This window comes from Takifugu flavidus, chromosome 1, assembly GCF_003711565.1.
Source record: "Takifugu flavidus isolate HTHZ2018 chromosome 1, ASM371156v2, whole genome shotgun sequence".
NCBI lineage: Eukaryota > Metazoa > Chordata > Actinopteri > Tetraodontiformes > Tetraodontidae > Takifugu > Takifugu flavidus.
The window spans coordinates 26125853-26148645 of NC_079520.1; the positions used below are offsets into that span (position 1 = coordinate 26125853).

Genomic DNA, 22793 nt, shown 5'->3' on the forward strand with positions numbered 1-22793 from the left:
TGTAATATTGAAAATATTAAAATATATCGAAAACGGGTTCCGCAGCGATGATTACGATCACTTAAAATATTTTAAAAAATGTACGATCTGAAGCTGCGTAGCCTTGATGTTTTCCGCCGCTCGTGGCTCCAGCTCCGCGAGACAAACAAATGACTCCGCCCCCGCGGCGGTTTGTGGGCGTGGTTTGTAGAGTCCGCAGCAGTGAGGAGTGCGGTTTCCAACAAAGCGGTTGGGCGCCCTGGGGGCGTGGCTGACAGTTGACTTTTATTATCCCTGTTTTTTGGGGGACTTCTTGCTAACGTTAGAAAAGATCGAATGTAGTAATAATTAGCCGCGAAGATCAAAATGATCGGGTAATAAAAAACAAAATCCCGATATTCAAGCAGTCCGACTAAAACCGTATTTATAATGGAGAAAAGTGATTTTATCCAGAGATGTTTCAGGATAAAGCTAAAAGCTAGCATCAAGACTTTAGCATCGGCATTCAGGCTGGGTGGCGGCGGAAGTAGTGGCTCCATGTGTTAGGGGCCGAGGCTGTTCCTAACCCAGAAATGGCCACATAAGTGATGCACCCCAACGAACCCCCAAGCAAAGGTGCTACTCAGCATGGTGACTCAATAGCATTTATTTTCAAATACACATATACAGCAACAAGAATCATCATAAACCAGTTATCAGTAAAATGCACAAGACCAAGACCAATCACATTTCCACAACTGTACAACATCAGAAGTAACTGAAAAGAAGGTGATGGTGCTTTGTTACCACAGAAACCTCTGACTTCCTCCTCCTCCCCCTCCATCCCCCAGCATCATGTCCATCCCACACATCCACACAGATGTGGTCAACTAGAAGAAAAGAACTTAGCATGCAGGTATGCAAGAACATCCTTCTTAAGTGGAGAAGACTATTTTACACACTCACGCAGCAGCAGCAGCAGGACCAGACATCTGCGACCTGCTCAGAACTAGAACCGAGCGCAGGAGAGCACAAACTGAGGGGAGGAAACAAAGCAGACGAGTGTGGCTTCATCAGGAGCTGCATGCAACAAGCTGCTTCACCTCTGCTCAAGGTGATCCAGGACCAGAAGCACTGATCAGTGAACATCGTGGTGGGAGGTTTTCAGAGAGGCTGGTTTGAGGGAAATGGGTCAGTTCGACTCCAGCCAGTTAAAACGAGGAAGATTAATACTTAACTAAATGGATAAAAGTGTGTGGACACCTCTGACTTTATTTTTTTGAATTAAAAAAAGCAAGATTTTGAAGCATTCATACTGTGTTGCGCTACATTTTTACTTCTATAAAGCAGACAGGCGCGATTCTCTGTTGTTGCAACAACTATTACAATTCAAACTTGATATATATTGTAAATTTATGGTGATTCCAAGGTTAAATCAGACAGCTGGTCACTACTCAGTCTGTCGCAACCAAGTATGGACTTCAAAGTTTTAATACTCTGCTAAAACGTGCTGAAATGAATCAAGAGAAACTATCTAGAAGGCTAAAAAACTACATTAACACCTGAAAACCCTTAGGAAAGACAATTTGGAGGAGGAGGAGGAGACACTCAGGTGTCCACAAACTTTTGTCCATTAATGACAAGCTGACAGCCGCCTCCCAACAAATGTGCACATCACAGTTAATCAGCAACACAAAATCCTGGCCCATCCATCCATCATCCATCCATCCTCTTCATTCCTGTCGAGCGAATGTTTTTAACTTCTAATTTGAGATGACGTCGGGAGACCAGGCTCGTTAGCATTTTAGCATATTTTGCAGTGGCCTCTGGCTTGAAGCGTCAATCTTGCCTTAACCTGTTTAGCAGGTTAACCACAGCATCACCCTCCTCTCTGAAGTTTGGCCATTTTAACTCCAAAAGTTAATTTTCTTCTTCAGAGCAGTAAAAAAAAAAAGAAAGAAAGAATAACACTGACAGCAGCAGGCACGATACAAATGTTTCGTCATATCAAATACATGTCATATATCCACAGAGTACGATTATAAAACTGTGCCCAACACGATCCAAACGTTTCTACGCTAGCGGTTATTTTAATCGGGGCTCCTCCCCTACGGTGGCCGGAGGTGCAGCGCAAGTCGAGACTACGCGAAGCAAAAACAGCACTTTTTTTTTTTTCCCTTTCTGCAGTTTTCTTCCGTTTTCCTGACACCAGACACCAGAACGGCTCTTTTTCATATCGAGCTAAATCAGTGAAAGAAAACAAAGGCGGCGGTTGCTGATGTGACGGGAAACCGAATCTAAGACGGTAATTAGTCGGATTAACGGGAGAATTTATACTCAGACTTACAAAAGGTAAAAATAAAGAGACCCCGGAGTGCGAACCAATCGGGTTGGCCTCTTTTTTATCTCGATAATTTATGCCTGGGACAGTTTTGAAGGTTAGTGAAGGGTAAACGGTGATGTAGCTAAAAAAGTCCAGTGAAATAACCAGGAAGGCATCACAACTCCTCTACAGGTGGTTGAGGTGGAGGCGGAGTCAGGGCAGCCGGGGTGGGAGGGGCTTCACAAGCCCTGCTTGGCCAGAGAGGCGGAGACTTGGTCGGCCAGCGTGGACAGCTGAGGGGAGTCGGCCATGTTGATGCTGCCGGAGGACGACACGGTGCTGAGCTGATGGGGGGAGTCTTCCAAAGAGACGATCTCGGCGCCGTGGTCGGTGCGGGCCTTGGCCGTCTCACGGAAGGTCAGTTTGTGGCTCTCAATCTGGGCACGGACCACAGGAGCAGGTTAGGGGAGATTACAGCGCCCCCTTCTGGAGGAACCGCGTAACTCTTGTAATTGAAATCATTTTTAATTTGATAAATGTGTTCCTGTTCTAATAAAGATGGCCTGTCGGTTTTATAATGTCACTGGAAGTGTTGCCCCGTTTGCCCTTCATACGTCCTTGATCAAGAAAAGAAGCATGAAAGCAGCTGAAACGAGTCAGCCTCCATCTTTAACTCCTAGAAAGTGCTGAACTCTAATAAATAATCAATTTTCAAACCTGGAATAAGATCACAAACGCGCGTTCGCGCTGCCGTTGGGGCGGACGGGTACTTACGGGAGTCCTCGATCTTTATGAGGGGGTTCGTCAAGATGGGGGTGATGGAAGCTGAGGGGACAGTCTGAGGTGACTGGGGGGGGGTGAGAGCGGGGGAGGGGAGAGAGGGGCTGTCTGAGGCGCTCCCCCCAGCTTCCTTCCCCTTCTCCCTCTACAGACGAGGGAAAACAACACGACATGGAACGAAAACACACGATGGCGTCAACAGAACTCAAAACAATGAGGGAAAACAAATCAATCAATAAATAAATAAACGATGGCAAACAGAAGATCCAAATCATAGATGAACGCTGAAGGAGGAGCGCTGAGGTCGCGGGATGTGGGGGGGGGCAAAATGAACGCACGAAACTACCGCAGACGTGGCCTTAACGTGTGATGCATTGTGGGTAAGGGGTCAAATCTGGGGTCACTAACTTCATTTCCTGCCTTTTTAAAAGATTTAAACGTAGAAACGTGTCTGCTGGGTAATGTTGGGAAGGATTTTATCTTTTAAGCCACCAGGAGGACACAGATGTACACTCTGCCTGGCAGGAAACACCCCTACAAAATAAGAGTCAGGAAACGGACGCTGCCGTTGAGCAACAGGGAGCTTTAGGAAGAGGTCGGGGTCAACCTAGGGGTCAACGCCGGTGCCACGGCCGTACCTTTTTCACTCCCCCTCCGGGAACGTGGGTGATGTTGCCCAGAGAGCCGACCTTGGACTGGGCTCTGAACTCCACCTTCTCGTTTTTGATCTCCACGTTTCCACCGCCTGGGGAGGAGCCGGGGTCAAAGGTGAGCGGGGAGCCAAACAAGAGCAGCAAAGAGACAATCGAGAGCAGGAACCTGGCTTATGGTGAATGTTGACTTTGGATCCGCATTTGGACGTCACGTTGCTCAGGTCGATCTTCTTGTGCACGATCTGGACCTGTGAACACAGGCGCGGGCGCGTTAGCGGGTGGGCGTGACGCTGCGGCGAGGTTTTCATGCAGCGACAGGCGAACTGATCCCACAGTCTGTTAGTCCCCGGGAAACGTTGTCAGAGGTTAAAGGAGGAACCCGAAGGGCAGAAAGGAGGCAGGTGGGGAGGTGTGAGCGTCATCGCGCCCGTCGCGGAGGGTGCCCTCATCCGTGACCTCATCCGTGACCTCATCCGTGACCTCATCTCGGCCTCCCCCGTCGCCGCCGACCGTCCGTCCACACAAAGCCGCTCAGTGGCGCCGGGGCTGAGGTCACCTCGGGGCCGCCAGGCGAGGACACACACCCTTTGTTCCCGCTCAGAGTCCTCGATCCGTTCGCGTTTATCACTCCGACCAGCGGAAGGTTACAGATTCTAGATTTTCTTTGTTACCTGAGATCAGTCGGAGGACAACAGGAAACCACACACGGGGTTCATGCAGGTTGTTTTAGGGGCCGGTTTGGGTGGTTTTGAACACGGATCACAAACTGACGCACAGGGTTAACAGATCTACCCAGCTTACGGTGGAGCGCGAGCATTGCGCAACGCCGACGCCATCCGTCCGCCACCAATTAGATTTCTTTATGGAACGTCTGTGACCCCGCCCCCTCCTGTCAATCATCCCAGCCTTTAAACTCTTCAATCAGAAGGCGTCTTTGTTCAGCTCTTTCGATACATAATACCTACATAGCAACCTAAATGGCCACGCCCACTGCTTCATTGACCTTTAGCATTGACCAGCGACCAGAGAAAACTAGAAAAGTGGCGTCAAAGCGGCTAAAATGAGCCTAAATTTGGGTTACGCAGCAGTCCGACCCTTGAGCGCCCGGCGCCGCTCTGCTCTCCACCTTAAGCTGAAGGATAAAACTGTTAATGGAGGTGTTAACAGTGTCGGGAGCGCGGAGGCTTCACACAGGTGGGAGCTTTCGTGCACGCTCGCAACCTTCTCCGTCGTAAAGGTGCATTCAGGAGAATCCGCCACAGAGCGGGCTCCCGTGCTACTCACGTTTCCACCTCCGGGTACATGTTTTATATTATCTTTGGAGCCACAGCGGGACTGCACATTGCTCAAGTCCAGCTTCTGATCAAGAATTTGTACCTGGAAAGTTGATACGTGAGGAAAGAAGACCGTTACCCTGCAGAAGCAACAGCTGCAAACCAGGAGAGAAACGTCAGGGACTCCAGGGCTCCGAGGGAGCGAGAGGTGGGCAGGAGAAAACGGCTGATTCAGGCGTTTTTGGAGGAGCCAAAAGCCCGACAGCAGCGACAGGAAGTCAGCTGTGTGACAGCAAATGATGCTGCGAGCACTAAAATCAAATGGCATTTTTAGAAAGGGCTCATTAAACCGTGCGCTGATCCGTTGTCTTAAAGGGGCGGGAAGGGTTGATCAGCTGTAGTGCAACCAACCACTAGGGGGCAAAAGCAGTTATTCCTCAATAAAAGGGTGTAAAGTGAGTCCTCACCTTGCCTCCACCAGGCGTGTGTTTCAAGTTGTCTTTAGAGCCACAGCGAGCCTGGATGTTGGAAAAGTCCACCTTCTTGTCCAGGATCTGGACCTGCAGGGTGCGAGACGGAAGAGAGGAAAAGGTCTTCAGGAAGGACAAGGAGAGGCGGCGGAGGAGGGGGCGAGCCCAAAGGGAGGAGGACAGGTCTTCTCGTGTATCATTAGAGCTGCCATCCATACAGACATCGCTGAACTAATCAGATTTTACTTTGGTGCAATCAGATTAGTCGCTAATCAGATTCTCCTTTCCAGAAAAGAACTGATGGAAACGCACCAGAGCTCCTGACATCTTCTAAATCTAAGTCCATTTAACGTTAATATTTTCTGTTGGACGTATCACAAGCGTGTCGGCACGTTTCCCCCTGCGCGTGTTGTCCTACTAAGAGCTTTACAGATGCCAGCTTTAATGCATCAGAGCTTCTGCTCTGGACAAACACCTAAGAAGTCATTTGAAAGAACGCCTGGGAGTGTGCAGGGATCCATCTGGTGACCACCTAGTTCACCACAGACCAGAGGACCAGCTTCCTTCAGCAACAGGTCGGTTTGGATGATCATAACTGCAGAGATACTCAAGAGTCGGGTGTTGAGTTCATCCCTCAGTTACTCACATTGCCTCCCCCGGGTACATGTTTGATATTGCCCTTGGAGCCACACTTTGACTGGACATTACTAAAATCCACCTTCTGATCAAGGATTTGTACCTGGAAAAGTGAAAATGTCAGCTTTTAGAGTTTGATCGTCGCTTTGATAGAAACAGACGGTCTAATCAGGAGTGGAAGGACTTTATCATGTTTGTGGGGGGGGGGGACGAGCAGCTGGGGGCATATTTACAGGATGGAGGTCAGGATTAATTAATGACAAGGAGGAAAGCCCACAAGGCGCCCCCTGCTGGCTGGCACAGGCGACACACCTTCCTTCTCCTGATTAGACTGCCTGGTCAGAGGTTCACGTCACCACATGCACGTGGAGAAGGAAACCATGCAGAAATCCCCCCCCCCCCCCACTCCCCACGGCTGCGCTTATTTCACTTTGATCCAAAAATATCACAAAACAAGAGACGCGTGACGGCGTCACAATTAGACCAAAGACGTCTAAACTGGGCGCCGACACATCAGACCGCAGACTGGAGATTTACGTCAACGCAGGTATTCATTAAATTTAGTGGGGGAACCAAGAACCCCCCCCCCCCCCCCCCCCCACCCACCCAGTAAATCTCTCTCTGTTTTTGCCATGCTAACAGCATGAGCGCTGTTAGCATTCAGAAGATATAAACCTCCAATCTACAAGTTCTAATCCAGGAGTCAGAGTCGGGTACCTTTCCACCTCCGGGCTGGTGCTTTATGTTCTCTGTGGACCCGATCTTTGACCGGATGTTCTTCAGGTCCGGCATGGGTGCCGCCGCGGCCAGCGGGGCCCGGGGGTTCTTCAGAGAACCCGGGGATTTGGGCGAGGAGCGCACAACCGCCACCTTCTTCACTTTGTTGACCTCGGCCCCAGCCTTCCCAGTGGGAGTCTGGCTGGAGGGGGACTTGGGGGTCCCGGGGCTGCTCTGTCCACTGTGTTCACCTGAAACGGGTCGGAGACGCCGCAGTGTAAAAAGCATGAAGCGGGTCACAGCGGGTGGGTCAACAACACAGGCGGAGACAAAACAAACAAAGCTGGTTTGATCCGGTCTGGATCCAGACGGATCAAACGGCGGTTAAGCCGGACGTAAAGAGCGCTCTAGTTATCGGTGCTGGGCTCTCTTCTTTTTACCTTTCTCGTTTTTGGGACTGGGGGGTTTCTTGGCGCTAGCTGCATCACAAACATATGACAGGTCAAGCTCAAACGGCTCCTGACAGAGGACGAGCAAATGGAACGAGCAGAAACACAAAGAGGGAAACTCCCGGGTCCGTACCTGTCTGAGCTGGAGCTCTGGCTTTGGCGCCGGCCGGCGGGGCCTTCGCAGCCTGCGGAGCGACAACACAAGGTTAAAGGTCACCGGTTTCAGCGGAGGAAGTGACATCACCGCGAGGGAAAGAAGAACAAAGTGGAGCCGGTGATGAAGGGATGATTTGATGAATGAAAGTCTGGGATGGGTTCACACTTCAGGTCCAGCCTGAGCTCAGTTCTGCTCCAAAGACCCGGACTTACTCCAGGCTGCCGGGGCCCCGGGCTGCTGGTTTTAACTGGGATGGAGCTGGGCCCGTTCCGGGAGGAGGCGCCCTTGGGGACTGAGGATGCTCTTTTAAGGGAGGAAGTTGGCTCGGTGGCACTGGGAGTCTTTTTACATGAAACGGGAAAAATGAATACAAAGCAAACAATCGGATGACAAAAAAAATGATGGAAACAAAAGGATTCGGCAAATGATGGAGTGAATGCAAACACGGGGGGGGGGGGGGGCGCCTTTAAAGACCACCTACCTTATCTGCAGAGCCGTTGTCCATCTTAGCTGGAGCTGCAGGAAAGAGGAAACCACAAACTTTATAAACTTTATGCGGATTTCTGGACCCATCGATTCTCCTTTCAGTGCTCTTTAGTGAGAAAGGTGCCAGGTGAGTGCCCACACCCCCCCCCCCCACACACACACACACACACACGTCTCTCGGTGATGCAGCATGCACTGGTGAGGCGGGGGGCTGCATAACCAGCGGTGAGGCAAAGATGGAAACCAAAAGCTGGAGTGGGGAGGGAGGACAACAAGCTCCTCCTCGGATCGTTCCCTCCGGAGGCAGAATTTGGAGGGAGAGTGCAGCAGAACTCGGGCAGAAGCTGCGTTTAAACGAAATTAGTGGCGGGAGTTAGCGGAGGAGGACTCGGGGACAGACCTTTGAGGACGGGGACCAGAGACTTCCTGCTCGGAGAGCTCTGAGGGCTCTGAACCGCGGCGCTCGGCGTGCCCGAGTCATCCCGAATGTGGGGCTGTGAGCGGCTGCCTGTTTGTGAGGGCGACTCAACGCCGCCGCCTTCGGCCGCCGCCCCAGACGGCGCCGGGGCGAGAGGCCCGTCCCTCTCGGAACCCTTCCCTTCGGCCTCTGCGTGGGGAACATCTGGCGGAGAGTCCGAGCTGCCGGTGAAGGCCGCCTCCGCCTCTGCCGGGTTCACCCAGGAGCTTCTGTCATCGACCCGCGTCAGGTCCTCCAGAGCGGCGCTCCGGACCAGAGCCTGGTTGCTCATCTCCGCCGCGGACTCGGAGGCGTCCAGGCTGATGGCCCTCTGAGAGTCCGCCGGCCCGGCCCACTCAGGGCTCCCCCTGCTGGCCACTTCTTCCTGCCTCATGTTGGAGCTGGAGCTGAGGTCCTCAGAGGCCCACAAGGAGTCGTTCAGCCTTTTCCCACATTCCTCCACCCCCTCACTTCCTGGGTCCAGGGAGCAGGACGCTCCCATGGAGTCAACGTCCTCCGGGGCGGCGCCATTTTCAGCAGGCTCGGACTCACCGCCTGCCCCTCCAGCGGGCTTCTCTAATTATTTTGGAAAGCATGATTAATGAGGACATTCACAGCACTTGTTCTCCGTCTCCCCGTTTAAAGGAAAGAAACAGGATAAATAACTGGAATGTCCATGAGAAAAGAAAAAAAAAGATGGAAAAGGACGTCGAATGCATCACACAGGGGAGACAAACGACACGTGATGCATTCAGTGAACACCGACACACCGACACCAGGCCGCTGGATCCAGAACCTAAATCAATCAAACTCAGATCAGCTGGTCCCCCCCCCCCCCCCACCCAAAGACGGAAGCGCCCATTTTGTAGTCGTTGAATCCAGTTTCCGTCTGGTCGCCAGGAGCTTTAAATGTTTCTGGGGAGTTTTCTTCGGATGCTTCGGCTCCAGACCGTGGAGGAAATTCAATCTTCTGCCGTCTCCAACCTTTAAAACAGGTCTGCAGAGACGCTCCCACCGGGGGGGGGGGGCAGGAGCCCCACGTTGGCACCATCAGAGGCTCTGAAGTCCTCTTTAGTTCCTGGGGCTGAACTCTGCAGAGGCCCATCTGCAGCAGTCGTGGGTGTGGTGGGGGCCTCCTCCCTCCCTCCCTCGTCTCCTTCCGGTGGGGCGTCGCTCCACGAGTCGCAAATTGAGTTCCATTTTTCACTAATGGACGAGAGGCACGATAGAGCGGCAGCTTTGGGTTCGACCTCCCCCCCCCCGCCAAAATAAGGCGTGCGGCCTCCGGAGCGGCTCTGGTGGGTCAGCTGACCACCGGTGGCGTCGCCACGATCGTAGCGAAGCATTTAGCAGCTACTAGCGACTATCGATCCCCAGGACCGAAGCTTCCTGAACTGATAAATAATTCATCTTATATATAAATCATGACATTTGATGCCTCTCGGTGTATAAATCAGACGTTATCGCTGCAGCTCCCCCCCCTGAGGGGGTTATTCCACATCCTGAGTGCTCACCTGTGGACGCGGCTCCTCCCGCTGCCGGTGGGAACATGCGGAGACAGATTGAAAAGGTATTAGAACAGCGGCGGGAATCACTTCCTGCCATTCACGGCTGATTAATACACACACTCGCTGCAAAGGGAAATCAATGCAAAGCCCAGCGGCGGCGCGGCGGAAGCGTGAAAGATGTGGTCCGAACGCACAAGCGGGAGGGGGGGGGGGGGCAGGGGGGGGCAGGGTGGGCAGACCGGCTGTTTTTATCGTTATTCTGGTCCCATCTGCTCAACAGATCCCAGCGCTCTTAAATCTCACTGCGGTTTGGCTCAGGACGCCGCTCCGAAATAGCCAGGATGCAACCGGCTTTACGTTTTAGAGAAAGAGGCGCTCGAGCCTGCTTCACGTCACACACACACACACACACACACACACACACACACACACACCACACACACACACACACCCCGAAAAATAAAGAAGAGGAGCGAAGCAGCGGGACAAGCACAAGAAAGAAGGCTGAGCTCTACTTTACATGCAGATCCTGCTTCCGTAATGGGAACAAAGAGGAATAAATCTGGAATATTTGGGGAACATTTTTGCGGCGAGTTCCTGGAGCCCACTGATGCCTCAGGTATGATTCAGCCAGCAGCATCTGCTTCCTGCCTCTGGCTCCTCAGTGGCATCTTTTCTTTTCATCAGTACCAAACTACAGTATTAAAAATAGTGTGTTGGTTTTATGCTATTTTTAAGCTGCCATTTGTCAAACCAGACAAAAGGAAGTCGTTCCCAGTAACGCGGTAGAAACCACTACTGACCCCCCCCCCAACGCTGTGTAAACTACGAGATACAACACGTTAACGCCTGTGTTGAGGCGTTTTTATCCACAGGAAAACCTGTTGACACTACCAACATGACATGTTTACACATGAAACACTGAAGCTAGCTAAGCTAACAGCGCCTGCGGTCACATCCCAAGCTAAGCTAACAGCACCTGTCACATCTGTCATCTTCATGTTCATCAAGAACAATAATGCAGTTTTTATTGCGGCACAACGCTGTTAGCTTGTAGCGTAGCGTCCCGCTCTACAGGTGCAGGTCATGTGACTCTGAATATGCCTTAAAGCGAGCGGAACAACTGAAACAAGCAGCAGGAAGCAGGACGGCCGGCGTACCCAGCGGCCCCTCCTCTTCGGCCGAGGCGCGTTCCACCTGCGGCGACTCGGCGCGGACGCCGCCTTTCTCTGCGGACGCCTCCGCTGCGGAATAAAGGTCAAAACAGAAGTCGTTCACCCCTGAATCCAAAGACGACACGTTTAGCTCAGTTTAGCTCTTCCACGTTGTAACTTTGCATTTAGCTCGATGTTGAAGCTGTAAATACGAGCAGCTGTCAGGCCCAGAGGAGGCGGATTAAACCAAGACGGGTTGGGGGAGGAAACTGAATGAAACAAAGGTCAAACCAAACGTCTCTGACTTTATCTGTGGCAAAAAAAAAGGCCTTGGAAGGAAATGAAGCGGCGTGCTGGGGAGGGTTAAGCTGGCGAGCGCGGGCCGTCGTACCAGGTATCAGCTCGTCCTCGTGGCTGCTCTCTGCTCCAGAGAGGTCAGACACGGGTCTCCCATTGTTCCCGCCCAGCGCCGCTTCACCTTCTGTGAATTAAAGGTAAACTGCAGGTGAGCGGCGAGCCGGAGGTGTGAGGCGGTCGGTTTCCCCGGAGACCAGCGCTCGGCCAGGACTTGAACCACATCAAAACCACAATAACGTTCAAGGTTTTCTTCTCACCCTCGGCGCCCACACAGCTAGCTAAAGGCTACCCCGGTTGTTTCTACGGCGCTACATCGTCGCGGTGATACTCACGTTGTGTTTTAGCCCGGGGAAATGGGATGTTTATCTCTGCAGGTGGACCTGACTCTGTGTCCCGCTTCCTGTTTGTGCACGAGATGATGGGAAATAGGGAGAAGGTCCGCACTAGCGAGGGCTGTAAACTGGGGAATGCTAAGCTACGTACTAATTGTACACATGGTGGACGGGGATCGGGAGGAGGAGACCCACTGTTAGCGTCTCTAAGTGTTTGTTTTCTCTCCTGCTGACAAACAAGACAACAACGCCGCCGTTTAGCACCGCCGCGTGAATCCGCCCCGTTCCAGAGTCCAACGGGATCAGGAGGGGCCTGACCCAGATGCCTGGATTACAGAGCTGCAGCTGGACATGCACAGCCAGCCGTGCGCGTCCTCTATCTGTTATGTAAAGCGGGATCAGAACGCCGCGCGGCCTCTTCTCCTCCCGCTCCACGCACGCCGCTTTTACAACGACCGAGGGGCAGCGAATCGATACAACGCTTCGTTTAATCCCAAAGTTCGGGTCCATTGCCTTCACAGACCCTTCGTCAACGCCATGGAAACGGCGGCTGAAACAAACAACTCATTCTAATCGGTAAACATTGCGCAACCCCTCTTGTTTAACAGCTGACTGAGTGACATAACCACCGGCTAACGAGCGCCGCCGTCCCCGTTACGTCACCGCCTCCCGAACACTGAGGGCACGAGGTGACGCCGCATGCTCCCGCGGCCCTGACCTTTCATTTTGGCGTCTCCGGGGCCCCTGTGTCCCATCTGGACGCCGTTCTCCTGGTGACGCTGGTCGTGGATGCTCATGTTGGCCACGGAGGCGCTCACGGCGTCTCCGGGGCCGTAGCTGTTGGACGCGTTGTAGTCCATCGCCGGTTGCAGGTCGGGCTGCGAATGGAGGACAGGACACGTCACATGACCGCCGCTCACATTTGATGACAAGTTACTAAAATTACACTTGAGTCTGTTTTAGGGATTAAATATAATGATGGCGTACCACAAACAGCCCCCGAGCCTGTGAAAAAGGGGTTATTTATACATGCTGACGGGGCGCCGGGCTTCAGGTTACAGCCGGACAGACAAAAATAGTCGCTTCTTCTGCACATGTGCGCACAAGGTGCACGTCAATAAACAACCAGCCGGCCCCAAGAGCTGGAGGATTTAGATTTTTGTTGACTTTTAACAGGGAAAAAGGTCAAAAACCAGGCAATAAGCAACAAAACAGACACAAAGCACGTCAGTCTCTCCCCGTTTGCTCCAGCAAAATCCCAGAATTCTGTTTTTTAAGGATTCCCACCACTGACACTGAAGCAGGAAGTGCCTGTGTAGGTAAATTTGCTTGTTGCTTTTATTTATTTTTTTTTACAGTGTTTCACCACAGAACAGGCGGTCGGGGAGGAAATGTGAGCTGTAAATCTTGGCTAGCATAAACACTCAGGGGATTACAGCGCAGATTAAAGCAAAAGCCTGGATGAGATCAGCACTTTTGGGGGGTTTGAAGCAGAATTTTGGAAACCAGGACCATCACACACACAAACACACACACACACACACACACACCCTCTACATATTGAGCTGCATTTATACATCTTATAACTTTTGTTTTCTGTCCTTTGCTGTGAGTAAAAGTTGGATAAATGATCACAAAAGAGCAACATAAAGACGTGTGTAAGGTAGGATGAGCTTATTACACTAAGAAGTGTTTTTATTTCCCCCACTAGGTGCCATTAAATCTGACCCAAAGCCCTTTAAAAGCGAGCGATAAATAAATAATCAGTAAATATTTAGTCCACATTCTTTCTGTAGAGTCATGTTTGGATGCATCTTCATGCATTAAAGCACTTTCCTCTGGTATTTACATAAAAGAAACATGTGCCGACGCTCGTCACAGACGCCTCTTTACGAGTGTCGACGCCTGGGCCGTTGCCGTGGTTACTCCACCCTCATACGGACACTCTGAGCTCAGCTATGTGACCTTCTACCTTTTGTGCAGCTTCACAACTTCTGACCTTGGACGTTTTTTTACGTCCAGACACAAGAGGCGACGTGCGTTCTGGAACTAAGAGCAACGCGTGAACGTCAAAAAAATACCATTATTTTGATATTAGGCACCAAAAAACGGCAGCTCAAAATGATAAAGCTCCTGAATACTTTGACTCGGACCTTCAAACGTCACATCTCAGGTTAGAAACAGCCAGAGTTCGGCCGCCAGGGTGAACTTACAGCTGCAAATGCTAAAATTCTGAAGGCTTTTCTGGCCTCTCTGAAGGCTTTTCTGGCCTCTCTGAAGGCTTTTCTGGCCTCTCTGAAGGCTTTTCTGGTCTCTCTGAAGGCTTTTCTGGCCTCTCTGAAGGCTTTTCTGGCCTCTCTGAAGGCTTTTCTGGCCTCTCTGAAGGCTTTTCTGGTCTCTCTGAAGGCTTTTCTGGCCTCTCTGAAGGCTTTTCTGCCTCTCTCTGAAGGCTTTCTTTGTTTCTGGCTTCTCTGAAGGCTTTTCTGGCCTCTCTGAAGGCTTTTCTGTTTTCTGGCTTCTCTGAAGGCTTTTCTGGCCTCTCTGAAGGCTTTTCTGGCTTCTCTGAAGGCTTTTCGGGCCTCTCTGAAGGCTTTTCTGGCCTCTCTGAAGGCTTTTCTGGTTTTCTCCTCCTGAAGGCTTTTCGGGCTCTCTGAAGGCTTTTCGGGCTTCTCTGAAGGCTTTTCGGGCTTCTCTGAAGGCTTTTCGGGCCTCTCTGAAGGCTTTTTCTGGTTTCTCTGAAGGCTTTTCTGGCCTCTCTGAAGGCTTTTCTGGCTTCTCTGAAGGCTTTTCTGGCCTCTCTGAAGGCTTTTCTGGCGCTGCAGCACAAGATCCCCATTATTAACGCTGCTCACAAAGCCCCGACCGGCCCTCGCTGGGCTCCCAAAGGCTGGAAAAAGCCAGCGACCCTGAGCCTCATCACTGAGTCACCGGAACGATCAGACATGTGAGCGGCCATTCACGGACGCACGCAGCCTGAGAGGAACACTGTTCGGGATCGGGGGTTGTTGACAATTACAGAAACCCCAGAGCCGCGCCAGCTCGGCCCTTTCAAAGTGGACAAAACTACAGTTGGAGACGGGGACGCCCGTGCGTCCTTTAGAAACCCTCATGAACAGTGGTCGCAAACAGCCCCGGGACAAACCCGCCATTGTGGCTTTACACATGACAGAATTCAAACAAGAGAGCGGCGTCCGTGCCAGCGCCGGCTCCGCGTCCTGGACCCAAGGGCCGCGCGGGGACGCGCCCGTGACGGGCGGGTCACGTGACGCCGTACGCAAACGCGACAGCTGAGCGGCGGGATCGATCAATTCAGGTTCCAGCTGCTGCACCGAGCTCCGCGCTCGTGCTAACGTACACAGACGCCATCCTGTAGTCTGAGCGCACCTGGGCCTTCACGTGCGCTCGGTGTGAAACATTAACCAGTTATATCAGTTTAGGCTTGAGTCAACAAAGGGCTGAGAGGCTCCTTAATGTATGCTGATAAGCACGTCAGAGCAAATAAACTCCTCCTGCAGCGACCACACATCTGCAACCGCCACGTTGGCCACAGCTAGCTACTGGCGGCTGCTGCGGCGCGCTACGTTATCCCTGTGCAAAGACAGGTAGTAAGGATGTAAGTAAGGCCCTGCTAATATATTCCACGATGATCCAACTCCAGCGTTCGGTTTGGCCGCTCTACCGCCCGACAAATATTATTAATTGGCCACATTAGCTTAAGCTGGCTATCGTTTGTTAATACCAAAACACCTGGTAAAGCTAGCTTTTATCGGCTCCTCCCTGCACGAGCAGCAGGCAGCAAACATCTGTCCCTATTAGCAGATTTGCACCGCGGCTTAACTAGCGTGCATCCGCCAGCGCCAACCAACCGTCGCTATTGCTAACTCGTCCCATGTCGCTAAGCGTGACGCGGCGCCCGTGTGCATGTAGCTCAGCTGAGAGACGATGATGCTGCTCTCATGCCTGGTTGATTCGGCATCTCTGACCTACTTTTCCCTCTTCGTTCCCTCTCTTTGTGCTCTCCTCCAGCCTCTGGCACAGTCTGGCTCTACCTTTCTCATGTGGGGCAGGGCCCTGCAATGAAGGGGGGGGGGGGTGTTCTGCGGTGCCCCTCATTGAATGCTGCAGGGGGAAGGATCCTGTGGGGGCAGACCGGCCCCTGGCCTCCTGCTCATCCAGCAGCCACAAGCACGTGTTTGCAGTAGCCGGGAGAGCCCATGGTCACATTTTCCACCTCTGGCTTCACACCTCCAGGATGTGAAGGAGCCTCAGGCGGGAGGGAGGGAGGGAGGGAGGGAGGGAGGGTGTGCGGTAAGGTAGCAGGGTGGGGTTCACACAGGACAAACACAGCAGGTCCGAGACACGCCTCGCATTTCTGAGGATGGCGTCCAAAGCGTGAGGATTCGGGTCGTTACTGCCGCCCTGTCGGATTCAGGCACGCAACGAGGGATGCTAGCATCTACAATGATTGCAAAGTGCCGTTAAGCTAGGTATGCTGGGAATGTTGGGCCCTCTCTCTGCACTGGTTTGATGCCCCCGCACTTAGAATACAGGCAAGACCCCCCCCAACAATAGAAGTATGGATTCTTTCTGCCAGCAAACATCCAGGACTTGTGGGAAATTACAGCCAATCCCACAAATATGAGTGTTCTGCTTATGTTGGTGCACTGTGTGTGTGTGTGTGCGCGCGCAGGTCGACCTTCAGCTCCTGCCAGAGCGCTGCAGAAATGTGCCTGTCCGACAAGCGAAGCCTCCCCAGGTCAGAGGAGTCAGCCCCCTCCTGCTCCTCTTCCACAGGCCGCAGCAGCAGGACAGAGGCGGACCGGCGGCCCGCCAACCGGCGCGCACGCCGGTGCCATCCGCGGACACGCGAGCGGCGCGTTAAGCGCCTTTGTTTTCATGTTGTTCGCAGATCGGTGAAAGGCTTCGCGCGCACCTTCTCTGACCCGGGCGGATTAGCCGCCAGCGCATATGTGTCCGATAAGAGGAGCGGCCGCTGGAGGGGCGGATGAAAACGGGCCTGGCACCAGCGCACGGCGCCGCATCCTCCCGAGCCTCCCGAACCCGCCGCCTAAATCCCGCAAGAATGGCAACGCGCACGCAAAACGACATCTGCGTTGTGTTGCGCGAAGGATGCGACGCTGGAGACCGTTTGGGCCCTCGGATGATCCAGAATAAGAGGAGGGGAGGAGAAGGGAGTCGCCAGAGGCTCCAGGGGCGCGCTCGGATCCCAATACTGACACAAGTGGCGAGCGCGACGTGGACGGCAAACGCATAAACCCGCGTTATTGTCCTCCCGGGAGCCTTTATTAATGAGATTAGAGATATGATGCGGGATTAGGGGCGCGACGTCGCGCATGTCGAGAACAATCAGGAGAGGAGAGGAGAGGAGGAGAGAGGGAGCTGCCGGAGGATGGAGGCCATTTGGGTTTTTAGGCGGCCGAAATGTGCGCGAACGCGCGGCGTCGCGGCCGTTTGCGGGGAGGTGACGGCTCCTCCGGCGCCGGAGCGCAGATGGCTGCAACAACAACGCCTTTCTGCCTTCAGCGGAGGAAGATGGAGACCGCGCGCACGCAAATCGCTGCCGTGCGCGACACAATGGTCAGCGGAGGACGGTTGCTCGGCGGCGTTAGATGCCAGAAAACGATGTATTTGCGCCATGTGCGCGCTATTCCCATATGTAAAGGCACAGAGGCCCAACCTCTCCCACCTCATGCAGAAAAATATCAAGTGACAAGAAGAAGAAATGCCGATGGACGATCGCGACGCGGCGGCCGGTCCGCGCGTCGGCCGCGGCGCGAGAGGTTCCGGCGCGTGTCCACCGGCCTCGGGGTCGTTGGGAAGCGAGAGAATGCGGGGTTTTTCCTTACCTGAGTGCGGACAGTGGTGTTGCCTTCTTCAGCGGCGGCGGTCGCTCACCGGGATCGCGCAGCTCCTCCTCGCAGTGCAGCCGTCGGCCGGAGGGGGGCGCTGCGGAGCGAGCGGCCGTCCGCGCGTCCAGAAATGCGACCTGTCTGCTTCCTGCGGCCGTCGCGCGCGCCTGAAGCCGCACCAGAACATGTTTGCGCTTACGCAATGTGCTTCCCACTTCACCCGAACCCCACCGCACAATTAAACGCCCCCATCTCCGAATCTGTCGACAAAATTAAGCGCAGGTCGGTGACAACAACAACAACAACAACAATAAAGATCAGACGGCTGTTTTTCTGTTGCCCACAAAGAAATGGTCCCATTTCAGCATTTGCTGACTCAAATATCAGACTGACCATCTCCCTGAGCTGTAATCAATAGATTAATCAGTGATTAATCAGTGTGATTAGTCCTTGGTGGGTAGAGCCACAGCCAAGATGGGGAGGGAGATGTTCCGTAGCAGGCGATCCGTCTGGTGGATCCACACAAAGGTCGAGTGTTGGCACACAGAGCGGTGGGGGCTGTCGTGGGGTGGGGGGGGGGTAACAGTAGCCCCTTGTCTCCCTCCTCCCCCCCCCCTGCCGTGGCCTCGCGCCGTCACACGCTGCCAACTTCTGCACCAGGCTGAGAAAAGGCGGGAGCGGCCGAGGGCCCGGCCCCGCAGAACCCCCGAAGGTTCCGATGTGCTGGCGTGTTGAGGCCGGTTTGGAAACGGGCCTGGAGCGGCAGCTGCCATCAGCAGGGCGGCAGGAGACGACTGGACTCAGGTCAGCGCGGGTCAGGTGCTGCCGTGGGCTCCTCCTCAGACGCTTCACTGACCGCGGGACGTTTGACGCACAGCACAGGAGCCGCAGCTCGGGTTCTACTGGAACAGGAGGTCCAACCAGCAGAAGGAAACCCAATTAACCCAATCTAACCCAACGGGGGAAGCTGTGAATGGCTAATGTGGGTTAAACCACTTTTCCCTGATCAGCAGGGAGCCGGTTATCTTTACACTCAAGCAGGAAACAAGCACGAGCTGCTGGGATGTTTCTGCAGCAGGGGTCGTGCCCCCCCCCCCCCCCCCCATGCACCTGAGTCGACAGGTTGATTCTAATCGTAGCTGGTTAGCCTGGATCAGCAGGTTAACAGGTGAGCTCACCTGCACTAAGGCCAAAGGGAAAGTACCAAATCCCCTTAAATACCACGTTGGAGCTCCTCAGCAGAGCTAATTAGTGCCACTTTTGGAGAATTTGAATTCAGAATCGTTCTTTTTATTTGCAGCAACGTTAGCTCATTAAACCAAATCCCGAGGAACAATTTTCCCGTTGTTAAACTGGATTCGTGGCTGCTCGGAGGTGTTTGGAGGAAGGAACTGCAGCTTTGGGGAGATTCTCTCGTTCTGAAATCAAAGGGGATCAATCACAGCTGCTGCCGCCTGCGTCACGGTGACGCGGCGATGCAACCGGTGATTTACATCCTCACATACGTGGCCGTCGCCATGGCTACAGTGTGCTTCCAACATGCCGAGCTAAGCTAAGCTAATTAGCTTTTGCAAAAACAATGTCAAACGTATGTACGACGGGCGGTTCGGCCAGTTCAGACGTAGATCACATCAAACACAGTTTTAGACTATTATGGGATTCGTCTTTCCTTCTAGCCTGATCCATAAACGTTAACAGCCTCAGGTGGTATATATATTAGCTTCCAACACAAGGATATTTTTGGCCTAAAGGGACATTCATGTGTCTTCCAGCTGCGTGTCTGCACAGGTTTATTTTCCCTCCAGAGTCAATCTAAAAAGCGTGTCTGCTTTTCGAAGAACCCCTGGAATCCTCAAACATACTTCCTACACTAAGAAATGAGTCTTAATTGTCCAAAATCATTTAAAAATGATTACTAAGACCCATTTATGGCAGGAAACGTTTACTGTGGTGGACCTTAAGGGTGGGATCTGTGAGTTAAATCCATCTGGGGTCCTGGTGATTCTGATAATAAGGTGCATGTGCTGCTATTTTACAGTCAAAGAGCAGAAATGTGGCATGTTGGAGCGCTCTGAGAAGCATTTTGACCACTGACAGCTGACAGACTCCAGAAAATACACCAGTCAGTAGAACTGCAATGATTTTAACAGGCTGAATAAATAAATAAAGCTGAGACAAATAGCTGAGGTTTTTGCTTCAGGAGTATGACATACATTCACCACTAGAGGGAGACATTTACCAAGTCAGCAGCAGGTTCAGTCAGTAATTAATGATGTTAAAAATAATTTAAATGTTTCTTAAAGAAGTTGGATCAAAATATTTGGTCAATTCCAGTACTGGGTCCTCTCACGGCATCTTTTTCAGCAAAATATTGCAGCAGGAGGCTTTTAAACACTGACAAAACACAAAGGAGCATCACCTGAAGCTGCTCAGGTGAGTTCACCTCTTCAGACGTGAAGCAATGAGGACCAGGAAGAGGAATATTCAAGTGGAAATTAACAGGTGTCCTCTTTTTAAAGACCGGAAAGACCCTCTTTTTAAAGATGAGGGTTTCATCTGTCTGCAGTAGGTTATGTTTTATGTGATATATAATCCAGTCTGGACAATCTCTGAGGGCTTGTATCCACCTCTCAGGTCTGGCCGACTCAGCTGGACTCTTGTTTGACTATAAAAGATGGAAGATGAGCGTAAAGTGCTCAGCGCTGAGGCATCCCGGAGCTCCAGCAGTAATGTGACCTCGGGTAACAGATGCAGGGACGAAACGTTTCATCGTTCATAAAAAGGCTTACGTCGCCGCAGCGCCGGAGTCTGAAGCATCTTTGCGCATGTAAACTTGTGGGAAATTCTAAAAATAAAAGAAGAAGGTCAAACAAAAATATGTCCTCTTGATGGTTGTGACAAAATACTAAAAACCTGTGTTGGGGGCGCCCCCTTGTGGTTAAATATTACAACTAAAACCCTGTCTTCATTTAAATATAGATTACTAAATGTATATACAAATGTATTTTAGTGATATTGTGACAGAAATGGCACCATTTCCAGCCACTACTTAATCTCATATTAGCTTCTGACATTGTCCTCACATATGTCCTTAATCGTGTCCTCAAACGTGTCCTTCACGGTCGCCATCACAGCTGTACGCTCCGAGGACGGAGTAACCCCAGCACGTGGGGACAGAGGTTCAGTCTGATCTGCCGCCTTCCTTCAGCCTAACAAGATGTAGATTTAAGTATTGTAGTTCATAAATCTGAGCTGGCAGAATCAACTACGTCACGTGGTATCGTTACGCCATCTCCCCGTCCCCTCAGAGATCTGCCTCTGGTGGTGTAGGGACCCCCTGGGTGAAACACCTGTATACAGGCAGGTGTCTCCTCAGCCGTCATGTCTTCGGTGGCGCATCGTTTCACTCTTCCTCTCTCCTCCTCGTGCGTTACATCTGTCCCCCGAACACGCTGGCATGAGGCCTCAACTCTTCCTTGAAATAGTTTCAGGCTTGTTTCCGGTAACAAATCTGCTGCGCAACTCGTGAAATTTGACGTTAGAACTGCAAAGGAGCTATTAAGAATGTGTAATGCATGAAACCAAAACAGATGCGCATCACCTTTGACACGCTCTCCATGTTTGTGGTTGTTTTCAGAAGGAATCTTCATTTAAACCAGCGCTTGATGAATAGAGACATTTGAGAAATACTATTACTGAAGTTACTGAAATTAGCTAAAAGGCTACAACATTGTGACAAAGTCATTGTAAAAATGTTTTTATCATTAAATCAATAATTAAATGGGATTGTGAGCTACAGTGCCATCTAGTGGCCGGGGGAGATATTGCATCTCCGCGCTTTCACAGTCTCATCACATTATTGTTGTTTATTCCAAACAATATACTGTAGTCATATAATTATATATTGGACATGTGTTTGTTCGTTTCTTACCTGGGTATCGGGGTACACAAGGATTGATGGTACATCAGGTTACGGCCGAACTTCGACAACTAAAATCGGCCTTCCGTTAAAATAAGCAAAACTGGGGGGAAGTCTACGATACCAGAAAATATCAGGAGGTGTTTGAATCCTACAGCAAACATGCAGTTCCCAAATACCGCAAAACCACAAGGTTGTATTAAATTTATTTATACCCGATATTTGTTTTCTTTACAGGCTACGATTTGTGTTTTAGCACTGAGGAGCGCTCGGTTTGTGGACCCAGAAACGCCGTCTCAACGAGTCAGGGTTAGTCACGCGTTAACAGCAAAACACCGCCCACCTGCGCTGCGCTGTGTTTTCAACAAACGAGCTGGACGTTCAGCGCACACCTGAGCTGCTTTCAGGGACAGGCGGAGTTCACGCTATCATTTTATTCATTTACGGACACTAGGAAAAAAACAATAATGTACGTTTTTACATAATAATATTTTAAAAATGTCTCCATGGTAGTTTTATCAACTTTGACAAAGATGTACAGAGGACAAAAACTAAAATCGATCAACACCATCTCCTTGCTTAAAGAATTGTTCTATTGTTATAAGAATTGTTAAATATATTGTAACTTTGTTGTGGCCCAAACTGTGCTTCCGTAGAAGAGCTGTAGAAGAGCTACGTTCATTTTACATTGATTATGAGGAAAACAGAGAAAGAACCTCAACTATTTAAATAATCTTTGCGCATGAAAAGACTGAAACCAGGTTGGATTTTAAACTGAACATTTTTACATTTTAAACGGACCCTTTATTAATATTTCAAATTAGCAAATGTTGAAATCTCAAGACACTGGACCTGGAAACTTTACCATTCCCGCCCCCTTCCTGGGCCCAGTTATCCTCAGGTCATATGGCAAATGTTTTTATAAGACGACCTTGTTCCCTGGATTAGTTGAGAACTCTGGTGGCTGCAGGCAGCGTTCCCTGAGCAGAGCCCTCAAGGGCCCCCGCTTACAAAAGAAACAAAGTGCAGGCATGAATGAATCTATGGCGGACTTGTGAGTGACTGTGCGATGAAACCGGTGCCGTGTTGGTGGATTTGCTGCTCTGACCACGAGAGCAACGTGAGCTCCTTGAGTCCCACGTGTGACAAAATAAAACCTATCAGCGGTTATCTTTTTTAAATAAAGTTTCTCCGCCGGGAAGACTCCAACTCAATAGCTCAACTCCCCGTCGGGGATGTGAATGGTCTGTCCCGGCGAGTAACATACCACCCTCCCCCCCAAGAGCGTGTTGT

General features: G+C 51.5%; 1 protein-coding gene across 21 annotated transcripts; it reads right to left on the reverse strand.

The window, feature by feature from the left end:
• Positions 1-605: 605 nt before the first annotated feature.
• On the reverse strand, positions 606-18107 carry LOC130524881 (microtubule-associated protein tau-like). 21 transcript variants are annotated; one of them, XM_057031404.1, is made up of 18 exons: positions 17975-18107; positions 17579-17841; positions 12430-12589; positions 11414-11503; positions 11029-11112; positions 9875-9898; positions 8304-8936; positions 7899-7933; positions 7630-7758; positions 7394-7445; positions 6812-7062; positions 6105-6197; positions 5456-5548; positions 4999-5091; positions 3881-3962; positions 3700-3806; positions 3056-3206; positions 606-2718 (listed from the first exon to the last, which is right to left on the reverse strand). In XM_057031404.1, exons 3-18 carry the CDS (start codon positions 12569-12571, stop codon positions 2714-2716), a joined length of 2064 nt encoding a protein of 687 aa, XP_056887384.1. In that variant the 5' UTR covers positions 12572-12589; positions 17579-17841; positions 17975-18107; the 3' UTR covers positions 606-2713. The 21 variants fall into 21 exon arrangements, with proteins under 21 accessions (XP_056887384.1, XP_056887376.1, XP_056887366.1 ...); XM_057031396.1 differs by lacking the exon at positions 3056-3206 and having other exon boundaries at positions 9875-9895; positions 17975-18084; XM_057031386.1 differs by lacking the exon at positions 3056-3206 and having other exon boundaries at positions 17975-18084.
• Between the last annotated feature and the right edge of the window lie 4686 nt (positions 18108-22793).

What these genes read in the sequence shown, in the direction of transcription:
- LOC130524881 (XM_057031386.1), bottom strand. Translation starts at nt 12,571, where the DNA reads ATGGACTACAACGCGTCCAACAGCTACGGCCCCGGAGACGCCGTGAGC. An exon ending in ATGTACCCGGAGGTGGAAAC is followed by an intron (nt 3,963 to 4,998) that starts GTGAGTAGCACG and finishes CTGTGTTCACAG; the next exon opens with GTCCAGATCGTGCACAAGAA. An exon ending in CCGGAGGGGGAGTGAAAAAG is followed by an intron (nt 2,719 to 3,699) that starts GTACGGCCGTGG and finishes GTCCGTGCCCAG; the next exon opens with ATTGAGAGCCACAAACTGAC.